A 12,565-nucleotide genomic window follows, 5' to 3' on the forward strand; every position below is an offset into this window, starting at 1 on the left:
GATTTAGATGCAGGCAGATCGTAAATAACGCGCACACACATGTTTGAAATAGGCGGAATTTACAAGACAAACTTCCATAGGACAACGAAAATGTGTTATTCACAATTACATCACAAAACCTTGCAACAAACAAAGGTATTTATAGATGTTTTTCACAAGCACAGACCTCTATAAAAAGATCCCCTTACACACAAACAAACACACACACACACACACACACTCAGAGCCAGACTGTCCTTGCTCCGTAAACCCAAGGGGACTTTTTATTACGCCGGTTATTCATTTTACGAGGGGCCATCATGTTGGCTTAGGAGCTGTTTCTCTAATCAAATGTGGCGAGTCTGCACGAGGAGGCTTTCCACTCAAACACTGATTCCCACAATCAGACGAGTCACCGCACCAAGGTTGTCCTCCTCGGATAACTTCAGTTTGGAGGAGAAAATGGAGTCCCGCAGAGATCTCCTGCAGAGGAAGCATATTGTGTGTGTGTGTGTGTGTGTACATTTGGACAGCTAGCTCGACGAGTGCACTAACGCTTCCCCCAGAGTCGGGTGTGTTATTGTTTTTCTGCTCGTACCTCTACGTCACCTCGAAATAGGAAAAAGTCACCCCCGAAAATAGCTTTTCCTGCCACGAATGAACGGGTTCAGACACAAAATGAGGCCCAGATGCTAATTTCATTCCGAGATTTCCTTGCATTAATGCATATCTGTGTACCGCAGCAGATTGAAGTGTGTGAGGAAGTGGGAAACTTCCCTCCTGTGCATTCAGTTACTTCCTGTTTGCACATGACAAATGCTTTTCATGCACAGGCCCTGTGGTTTGCACAGGCGAGCAGCTTTTCTAATTACACACCTGACAAAATGCAAACCGTTTCCACACAAACACAATTATGTTCAGTGCGAACAAAAACGCTTAATCTGCCAGGGAGGAAGCATTAACAGCTGGCTGAGGTCTGCCTCTGAGGTAAGGAAGAGGAAACAGGAGTTGTGGAGATGCCAAGGCGAGCGACGGTGAACAAACGCAGCAGCCCTGGCAGCATGCATCCATTTACCTTTCCTAACAGGAGGAGAAGAGCCTGGCGAAGTCGGAGCCTCTGGAACACAAAGAGGTCGTAAACAGCCGACACGGCCAGCACCGTCACCCCCTGCTCCTTCCACAGCATGCTGGCTGCTGCACACCACAGGCTCCCCAGCATCCAGACCCAGCACCAGGCAGCTGACGTGCCGCCGCTGCATCTCCTGGTCTCGTGGGCCCCTCCTGGGTCCCTGCGAAGTCCACAGTGTCTCGCGTAACAGAGAAGGGACAGCAAGAAAAACAAAGCGGCGCCGACGTCCGCCCTGCCCACCACACCGGACACTGCTTCGGTGTGGACCGGATGAGAAGCGAAAAGGAGACCGGCCAGCAGGCTCCACAATCCTCTGCCCAGGAGCGGGCGGCTGAGGGCCGTGAAGAGGGCCGTGACCAGGCCGTGCAGCACCACGTTCAGCAGGTGGTAGCCCCAGGGACGCAGGCCATGCAGGGTGTAGTTGAGGCGGAAGGAGAGGGTGCAGAGCGGGCGGAAGGACTTGTGGCTGCCGCTGTGTGTGAGCAGGGTGCCCCAGAAGTCGTCGTACAGGATGTTGGTCCACGGAGTCTCAGGGAGAAGGTCCTGGTTGGTCTTGATAGCTCGGCTGGAAGAGCAGAAAAATCAATTAGTGTTACAGTAAGGTAAAAAATCATCAGGTTACAACATATTCACTACAACTCAGTATATAACTAGAATGGCATTCAGAGAGCTCATACCTCTGCCAAGGCTCAACAGTCCATAATATAAAACCACATTTAAATTCAACAGGTCCAGATTTTTATCTGCACCAACTTGCACACGCTCATAAATATCATTCCCCTTAACATGTCAGATTGTTTTCTTCAAGATCCATAAATCATTTAAAACGCCATCTTGCAATGTTACAGAAAGTGAAAAAAATTATGATAATCCGTGCACCAAAATTGGATGGGTTCTTCCCTGACACAAGACGCATCCTTCCAGCGGTTTTTGTGTATTGCTGCTTGCTAACAGACGAGCAAACGTCAATGAAACCATATCTGAGGTAATGAACAGTTTAATTTATTTTTGAATATTTGTGTTTTTATATTTGTGTTTCTGCACAGTTGCATGCTGCGGATTAAAATGACTCTGCAAACGGGGCGAGTCAACCAGCTCAGTGAAGTTGTGAACCATAAAATAAAAAAAAAAACTAAAGTTCAAGTCGCTATAAAGCTTCGTAAAGCTGAGACGCTCAGTGGAGGCAGATGACATTTTATTCCACCTCATAATAAACCACCCCTTTCAAATACAAGTACTCCTGTGGTCATTTGTTATTATTAAGAAGCAGCGTTACGCTCAATATAAACGTTGTAAAGTATTTTAACATATGAATCTGTAATTTTCAAATAGAATCATCCTCCTGCATCTTGACACACATATGGAAGAATGTTCTCCATCCTCCTAATGATCCCCGCATAAGTGAAATTGAATAGACAAATGCAATGAGTACGCCAAATGTAATAAACAGACCGAAGTTATTGAAGACGCAGACATGAGCTCTCACACAAACACACACACACACACACACACACACACACACACACACACACACACACACACACACACACACACACACACACAGCATGCACATACGTCACAGTGTACCTGTGCACACACAAATGCACAGGTGGCGTCACGCCCCGGAGGCTGCTGTGGATTCTCATAATTAGTGGATCATTACTGGAGACATGAGCTGCATTCACACACACACACACACACACACACACACACACACACACACACACACACACACACACACACACACACATTCACACATGCAACAAATGAGCTCACCACAGGGATTAAGAGTGATGAATGGGGAGGCAGCTACAACGATTGAGCAGCCGTGTATAGGAGAAGAAGAATCTCCCACAAGATGTAAAATAAAGCACAAAAACAATTGGGAATTTGATCAAAGTAAGTAATCTGGCGTTGGTATTACACAGGGCCGGTCAATAATAGAAGATATATTCATATATTTGCAGATAATTTCCCCTGAATCTGAAACTGGTGCCAGGGAGGAAACCAGCACACGTGAAACAAAGAAAGCAAAAAGGGAAGCAGTGTGGTGAAAAGAGAGTTTTGTGTTTTCTCATTGTTCGGAGTATTTTGAACTGAATGGGTGAAATGCAAAGAGAACACTGCACTCAGCTGTGGGTAATTCCACCAAACCAGTGGACGCTAGATTTGAGTAGTTACAGGAAACTAAAATAATTTGAGATGGCCTTAAATGTCCAGGTTACTTTTAGGAAGTTTAACAGAACGGAATCTGAAGTTTTTCTAAAGTCATGTTTTCCATTTGTCAGGTGAATGGTAATGCAGATTTTTTTTTAGATGTTCTACAGTTGATCGTTGACTAACACTGAGACAAATGATCATCATCTCAGTTTCCAGCAGGTATCAGGCTTCTGCTGCTCTTATTAAGCCTCGAACTCTAATCTTATAATTGCCCAAAAAATTGCTTTTCTCATCTCCATGCATTCATATTGGAAAAACCGTAAAACTGATTTTGCAACTAGAAGAATTCACATCAAGGAGTCGGAACAACAATTCGGAACCTTTAGGTACAAGCTGCCGAGTCGCTGACGTCATCACTCATAATAAATCAGTTAATGAGATTTTATCAGTCTATATTTTATTTCCATGTTGCCACATGACAGCTCGCGTTACGTGGCAACCTCCCCCCCCCCCCCTCAGGTTTTGATTATTATCAGCACCGTTTGTGTTTGAGCATGTCGCAGCACAGAGGGAGAAGGAGCGCGACAGGGGGGCGAGCCGAAGACTTCCTTTGTCTAGTGATTGTAACTCAGAGCTGAGAGCGTAGAAAGAGAGATTACAGCCTGTACAGTACATAAACCAGAAAAGAGGAGGAATAATAAAAGAAAAATGGGCAGAAAATGGCACGTACAGTAAACCTGCAGACCTGGTGTCAAAGTGATAATTGCTCAATGAATGATCCCTCGTTTCATTTTTTAAATGTGTTTTCCTTCCAGCCCTGTCATCGCAGGAGCTGTAGTAAATTCCTCCGTTTCCCAGGATTGTTCTGCATCAGAGAAAGGCCGGTGTGTGTTTCTCCGGCTCCGCAGCCAACGTGGAACTCTCCCTCGTCCGATTATTTCTACGGGGCCAGCGCATGACATCATCCAGTTTACCAACCTCTTCCTCTTTTACTGTAGTTCCACCGTGAGCTGTTACTCATGAAAGGTTTAACGGTCCCGCCACAGAGGGACCGAGGGACGGATACATGAGCAATAAACATGCAGTGAGATGTAATAATTATCAACATTGAAAGTTTTATCACTGCTGGATTTACTTTGAGTGTAATGTCCTGAGAGAATAGAGGCTTTGCCAGTGTCGCATTACGACAAGACTCTTGTAACTTTTAACTTCACCGCTAAGTTTTGGCTGAAGTGCCTGGAAATTCAAAATAAGGCCTTTTAGAAGGCGCTGCTGGGAGGCGGGGCTAAGACACGCCGACCTATCACACATACGACATGACAATGCACATAGGGCTGTGGCTCAGGGGTTAGAGCGGTCGTCCTCTAACCAGAAGGTCGGTTCAAATGGCGTGTGCGTGAGACGGCCGAGCGCCGAGGGCACGGAGGGGCAGGGGAGTATGGGGGACGTCTCTGAATGGAAAACGATGTGGTGGTTTAGGGGTTTAGTTTCAGCATAAATTTGATTATGAGTGCAGCCTTCCAGATTTCCATTCACGCCACAGGTGGCCACCCACATTTGATTTGAGGCTGTTAACCTTTTCACATATCATGATATAAACGTCCCAAATGGTTGACTCTTCAGTTAGCATTAGCCCTGCAAAGTAAAAGACAGTTCGAAACACTAGGTGGCGTTATGAGCCACAGTCAACCCATAGATACTGTTTTTATTATAAATTTGGTAAAAAAAAAAAATTGAAACCAGCAGGAATGTCGTATAGTTTAGTTCACAGCTGACAAAACACATTTAACATTCAGTATCTCTTTAAAGGTTCAGTGTGTAGGATTTAGTGACACCTATTGGTGGAGTTGCATGTCACAGCTGAACACCCCTCACCTGAACCTCCCCCTCCTGCCTGTAGAAGAACCTACGCTGGCCTTCAGGTGTCATACAAATTGAATGGGTTCATTCCAGGGCAATGAAAATAGAATTATTTACTCATGAAAACAACATTGTGATATATTTTCAATTCTATCACCTGCCAATAAATCAATTTCACCTAAATCTCACACACTGGACCTTTTTAATTATCCTCAAAATTCACATGACATGTTTTGATGCATTAATGACAGAATAAATCTCTCATCCACCAAAAATTGCAATTGAGGCCTTTGTTTTCGCCCCTTTCTGTCCCCACGGGCCGAATAGACTCATTATCCAAATCCGAAACGTGGCTATATCCCCCCCCACCCCCCACCCACCACCCAACTCCCTCGTGTACCCTGGCATGACTCTGGTCTCAATACTCTCCGGTGATAAATAATTTAAATATTCAAATCAGCGCCAACCACTCATCTCCTCCCCTGTTCCTGGCCAGCACTGCACAGGATGAAAAGAATGCATTAGCCATGAGGGTTTGGGAATGGATTGAAAGTACTGGTGTGTGTGAGTGAAAATGTTTTTGTGTGTGTGTGTGTGAGGGGCCGAAGGAAGAAATAGTTACATGCAAAGTGTGCGTCTTTGTGATTGCGAGATTGTGCACATGTGCGAAGGTGTGTGCGTGCGTGTGTGTGTGTGACAACGGAGGCAGCGCTGACGGCTTCATTGAGGCCTGTCGCTGCAGCGCCGCAGATAGAGTGGTCTCCCGGAGTGATTGCTCTTACAGAACGGGGGGGTCTTTTGTATTCAGCCACCGTATATGGGGCAGGCAGGCTGCGGGGGCACTCCATTCACAATCCTCAAAGTACAGGACGGGTTTGGGTCTTTTCAGTTTTTTTCCTTCTTCTAGGGTGGGGGGGGGGAGGTAAAATCGGAGGGATTTCCATCAGCGGCTGAAAGGAGACATTAGCGGTTGGGGATTTTTTTTTTTCTTCCTCTTTTTCGAAGTCCATTTGTAGAAGGGGGAGGTCTTCTTTCACCTGTCCACCGCTTTTGATGAGAAAATTGGCCGCGTCTCAGTGTTTGGGTTTGTGTCTTTTCAATATGCTAATGCTCCACTCCACTGCCTCCCCAGCAGTGATCTCACCACCAGTGATTTTCTCCTTCATGCACTGTGGCTGCCACTGGGGCCTCTTTAAGGGACCGTCAATACACGGAATGTGAAAAAAATATATAAGGGAGCGAGTGACATTTTCTGTGTGCTCTGATTGTGTGAATCAACGATGTATTGAAATATTTCATTACTAGTTTCTACATTAATCAGTTGTGCTCTTTTCATGTCCAGTGTAGAATATGGACACCCGGCCTGGGTTCAGACAACATTTTAGGAATGTTATTTGGGTTCGGGTCGGGTTCTGTCACATTAACTTATTCGGTTAAGCTCAGATGGAAAATCGAGGCCAGAGTCGCACTTTAGTCCAATAAAGAAAAGCAAAATATTTATAGAGTGCAGTTTTAGGAATAAGTCACCAACACTTATTGTTAATCAGCTCTATCAGGTGGATCAGTGGTCACCTCTGGTACAAATGCTGTCAGTTACTGAAAATTACTGAAAATCTTTATAAAATATATTCTGTCTGCACTTTCTGACATTAGAGACAATTAAAACTTGTTTTCTAAAATAGCTTATTTAACTTTGATTAACATAACAGCATTATTACCTTCATCAAGGAGGTTATATAAGTCCGTCAGCAGGATTATTTTCTTGACCTTTTCACCAATTTCCCAGGAAATTCAGGCATATTTAGGGGACTGATATCCATGTGTTTGTGCAAATAGGCTCCACTGAGTTGTTTGGGTTTGTGAGGGGGAAAAGCTCAGTTAAATAAAGTGATGTCAAGTTTTCCCACTCACCAAACATTTGAATCACAACCCCACGATTGTTGTGTGGTTGTTTGCTTATGTTGCCGGGCAGCTGTGAGTCACATCTGACCAAACCACACCCACACAGTCCAGATAATTATTATGTGAAACCTCTAAAAACATAACTAAGGAGTTTATACAACTTTAACTTTGATCACTACTGATTAAAGCAGGAGTATTTAACCAATACTTTAATTGAAACCAAATTGATTTAAAGTTCTCAGGGAAAACACACGTCCACAGAATATTATGTAAACACTGTGTTCCGAAGCAATTCCTACCCAGGAACAAGCAAATCAATTTAACACATATTAACAAATATAAATGGAGGTTGCATCCTAATACCGCCCAACAAAGATAACTGTGTTGTGGTTGCTTCAAATTAAAACACCGGCGAACATGATTGCATCCATTAGTGAGCTCAAACATTAGACGACAACATGATAGGATTATTTCACTTTTCTAATAAATCCTGCAGTGGAATCACAGCCCACTGGAGTGTATCTGTGTGTGTTTATATCTCTCTGCGGACATCAGTGCAAAAACATGATTGCACGCTCTCTTGTATAAAAAAACCTCTCTGGCCTCTTAATCAAATGCACTAAGTTGTTTATCCAAGACTTCAGCTGCAGTTTCAATCACGTAGGCCCTGGTGATTATTCCCAGAGTCAACTCTCATGAGGCCGAGCCAGGGAGACATCATCTCTCTCTCTCTCTCTCTCTCTCTCTCTCTCTCTCTCTCCCTCTCCCTCCGCATCTTACAAAAGAGTCGTTTTCTTAATTGCATCCGTGTAAAGTGCAGTTTACAGATTTCCGATGACACACTGAACTGTACCACACTTCCTGCCTCTCTGCACTCTGACTGACTAAACACACCTTTATAAATGAAAATGACGATATTAACTGTTTTGCGAAAACAACACACTTGAGCCTGATTTAACTCTAATAAACAGGAGCCAATAAACTGCATCTCTTAATCATGACGGGCTGAATTACAACACTTTCTAGCAGAGAGCGTCCCCCTGCTCCCTGATGCCAGTAATGAGATGGATCAGCCACTCATCACAAATACAGCACAATAAATGGATTAAGGTCTGGACATTATTTCGTGGATGTTGGTCCCCTCTTTCTTTTGCTGCTTTCTTTTCTGTTATGCCACATGTTTCCCCACCTCGTCCGTCTTTATACACGGTCCATGCTCCATGTCCCCCATCGTTCTCATTCCCTTCATTCTCCTCCTCTGCGCTCCCGTGTTTCTTTTGTCTTTACTATCTTCCATATTATCTGCGTCTGCTTCATCTGCTCGCCAGGCTCTTCACAAGACACCTCGTCTGGCCGAGATCTATCACATTTCCAACTCTGAGAGCTAATTAAGCACACGGACAGAGAGCTGCAGACAGGACTTCTCCTCACACACTGCAGATGTCGCCGCTCAACGTGAACACGCCACTGATGCTGCAGCAGTAACAGGAAAGCAGATGATTAAGACTGGATGAGGACAAAACTAATTCATATCAGCGCAGAGATAGCTGAGGAGGCAGAGAAGCTGCCACTGGATAATTAAAATCTGCATGAATTATCGTGTGTGTGCACTTGTAATTACATGGTGAAGAAAAATCAACAGCAAAGCCAAGTGGTTGGTTTATGTGAGTTTCACGTCTCACGTCTGTCATAAGAAATCCAAAACAGCAGCGGGTGTGGGGCTTTACAACACACTGCACAAACAGCAGGACCACGACACAGAAGGAACCACATTCAAAGATAAGCCCGAACAAGTGACTGAACGGTGGACAGATATGATCTATTTTGATAATCATGTAATAAATGAACCCCAAACATTCTTTTGTTCCTTCAATGTGAGTGTTTCCTCTGAATCTCTTGGGTTTATGTGCTTTTAGACAGATGACAGAATAAATCTTATCATCACTCGACATTTTATAGACTTAAGTGATAAACCAAGGAAAATAACCAGTGGATTAATTGATAATAAAAGGAATCATCACCCCTAACCATTTAAAGTCAGTCCAGGGGCAGATCCAGGGGTGGGGCCAGGGGGGCACTGGCCACAGCTGAAATCTGATTACCCTGAAGTAATCTTTTTTTATATATATTAACTAGTCACTTTTAACAATAAATATGACAATTTGTTAAGATTTTTTGTGGCCCCTTTATGGCCCCTTTATAAAAATCTTAGATCCACCATTGAACCAATCCATAGATAGTTTCTGCTATACTCTAAGAAAGCCTCGACAATGCTTCTAATTGACTTGTCCTGCTATAGTAAAAAAGAAATTCATAATCTACTGACAATGAAAAGAAGCTATTGATTTCAATTTTTTTATCCAACGCACAATGATCTGTATTGGCAGGAGGCGCTCCACCATTTATTGATCCCCCCTCTCATTAAGATTCAGTCTCCCAGTTGCTGGCGGTGGTGGTAAAGTGTATTAAAGAGTGCGTCAGGGTCCACATCACCTCTGTGTTAATCCAATACTAACAGGATTAGAAAGTGATCATCGAGTGCATAGTTTCTGAGACATGCACGGAGGTCGGGGGTCAAAGAGTAATCTGATTTAAGCCTGAGTGTGTGAGCGTGTGTGTGTCTGTGTGGGCTCATACACTGCACCACACAATATGTATATGAGAACTTCCAAGTGCTGGTAGTTGGAAGGAAAACAACTGTTCAGGGCTTTTGTTCCCCGTGAACGCCACAGCTGGTCGAGGGGGATAAAAATCCCATAAATTTCACCTCAATGGTCACTCCAGCCGGGGACGTATTGTGCTGCACCACATGAGCCTTGCCAGCACGTGGAGATCTGCTCCTTTATTTTTTTCTCCCGGTCACAGAGGTACCTGCCCATCCATCATGGGTTAGGGTTGAACGATCGTGCGTTAAGCCATTATACGCTTTTCTGGCTGGGCCTGAGTGATTCATTCATTGGCTTGTTATCAGCCGCCGGTGTGTAGCAGCACGACGCAGGCAATGAGGAGGTGGCGATGAAAGAGTGACGTGTTGAGAGAAGCCAGAACGTTATGAATTCAGGACTTCATGTATTTGTTCTGAGGAGTGGCTGCACTGGAGGCTACTCAAGACGTTTGCAGACAGGAAAATATCCGCAAAATTAGGTTCGGACATTTTCCGGAGTTATGCCTTTCAAACCTGCCTGACCCGAACCCAACAGGCATTCTGTTTTCTGTGTGTCTGAGGTTTTTTCCCGATTACAGGCACACGCAGCATAAAAAATCTAGTAAATTTGTTGGGATCGGGTATCCTCACTTTTGTATTCTTTGTAGTTTTTTTTGTGTCTGTCACGTGTTAAAAACTGCAGGAACACGCCCACTCTCTGACAATGAATTTTCCCGGAAATGTTCCAGCTGTATTGTCACACGGGCAAGAAAAGTTACAGAAAATGTCAGGAGCAACTGACTCGGCCTGAAAGCAGCTTCACAGCCAATACGTAAAGACAATGATAAAATATTTCCTCATTTTTTTATCAACTAGTATCTGTTTAGTTTGTGTATCTGTAGGCTAAAGGGTCAGGAAGTGAGTATTAAGGGTGTGTTCAAACTTCATACGCCAACAACACCACTGGCAGAACAATACACCCTCCACAAGTGGCCCGGCTACTTTCCCACACTCCGTCCCACGCCACAGTGGCACGAATATGAGGGGGGGAGAGGAAAAATGCATAAATGTCCAGATAGCATTCATAAAACACTGACACACTGCCAGTGGGCTGCTGTGACAGATTTATGCTGCGCTGGGCAGAGGCTCTTCCCTTTCCCGATGTGTGAGAGTGAATTTAAATTAATTTGGCAGATTTCTATGCCCGGCTCAGATGTAATTATTTGTTTCTTTCCATCATTTGAAATGTGTGAGCGGTGATAAACTGCTCAGCAGAGCCGGCCACTGAGGACACCGAGGAAAAAAGAAGGAAAAATCTGGCAAGATTCTCGTCTTTTTCTTTTTTCTTTATAAATGTTAGTGAAAATAAACCTGAGACACAAGTGGATGAAACTTACTTTGTATTCGAAGCACTACCCTACATTTTTTTTATCTGCTCTTGCTCAGCTCACTGGATCTATCTCTTCATTGATTAAAAATAGCCCGTCCTGCTGCTCCCACCAGTTTTCCCAAGGGTGCAGAATAACCAGTAAGAAGTTTAGGGGGAAAAGAAACAGGCAGTTAAAAGACTCATGCAGAGACTATTGTGAAAGAAACAGCAAATTACACAAAGCTGTCTATTTTAAGACTTTGCAGCAACAGAAAGTAAGATTATTATTGACATGAATCATTGTTGTAAAGAGGGTGTATATGTTGTGTACTATATGTGCATGTGTGTGTGTATAGCTGAGGTTCCTATTGTTGTAAATACAGAAATCTTGCACAACCACAAATACTACTGCAATGACCGGAGGGGACCCCATCATGTGGGACCGCCTGTAGAACAAATTCAAAGTGTACACACGCATACATACACATTTAACACACAACAGTTGCATGTATTTGCTATTATAAACCTATGAGCTTGTATCTGTATAGAATGTGTTGATTCTTACACACGTATTTGAATTTGTATATATAATAGCAATGCTCCATGAAGGACTGAGGATGATTACCAACATTTTTTATCTTGCACTCACATCAATATCTGGCCCAGGCCCAATCAAGTAACACGAGTACCGGTGAAATGAACTGCAGTGATCAAAGAGCCACACTTCTGGATACGCACTCCTCATCACTGAGATCCAGCTGTTTTAGCTTCATCAACAGAAACCAACGGCTCAGCTCAGACCTGATTGAGATAAAGTCCCCTTCACATCCTCAGTCCGTCCCAGCAGCCAATCAGGACAAAGTGATTTCTTCCGGGGGGCTCTGGGCTTCAAAGAGGCAGAAACAGTCTGAGCTAAGTGTCGGGAAGTTGGCTGTCTCCCTTTTGTGTCAGGCCGCGGACTCACTTTCATGTCCCCTGCGAAGCTGGTTTCCTGATTAGCAGCGCGGCTAACTCCAAATAGACCAGAGTCGACTCATTGTGTTTAAGGTGAATGTGGGCTGTGCACTCAAACAGACCTTGACCGTGACTTTAAAGATATGCAGGAATATAAATAAACTAGAATACAAATACCATGTACACAGAAACTTAAGTAATTTTTGTTTTTAGCCCGCTAATCCCAAACCTCAAAATGTAACAAAAACTGTGATAGGCATTTTTTATCGAAATACACTTGAGTTGAGGTTACATCTGTGTTTTCTTGCTAAAAATAAGATAAAAAGATTCACACCACTCTCATGTCTGTACATTGAGCTGGAGCCCCGAGGCGATTAGCTCATCGTAAGACTGGGAGCAGGTGTACAAAGTTCACAAATGTCGCTAACACCTTTAAAGCTCACTAATGAACGCATTATATGCCATTTGTTTAATCCTCACACAAACAAACAAGAAGTGAATGTAAACAGAAGTGATTTTCCAGGGAATTAGCCGCTACCCGCTACCAGTCATAGCTAAGCTAAATTAG

General features: G+C 43.8%; 1 protein-coding gene across 1 annotated transcript in view; it reads right to left on the bottom strand.

Annotated features, from left to right (window-relative positions):
* The window catches only part of tmtc2a (transmembrane O-mannosyltransferase targeting cadherins 2a), a 53,922-nt gene that overhangs the window by 25,961 nt on the left and 15,396 nt on the right, over positions 1-12,565 (bottom strand). Inside the window, exon 2 of the mRNA XM_034578667.1 lies at positions 1,055-1,673. Within this exon, the coding sequence (XP_034434558.1) occupies positions 1,055-1,673 (619 nt within the window). The remainder of the gene's footprint in view (positions 1-1,054; positions 1,674-12,565) is intronic.

Source organism: Hippoglossus hippoglossus, chromosome 23 (genome assembly GCF_009819705.1).
Source record: "Hippoglossus hippoglossus isolate fHipHip1 chromosome 23, fHipHip1.pri, whole genome shotgun sequence".
Lineage (NCBI taxonomy): Eukaryota > Metazoa > Chordata > Actinopteri > Pleuronectiformes > Pleuronectidae > Hippoglossus > Hippoglossus hippoglossus.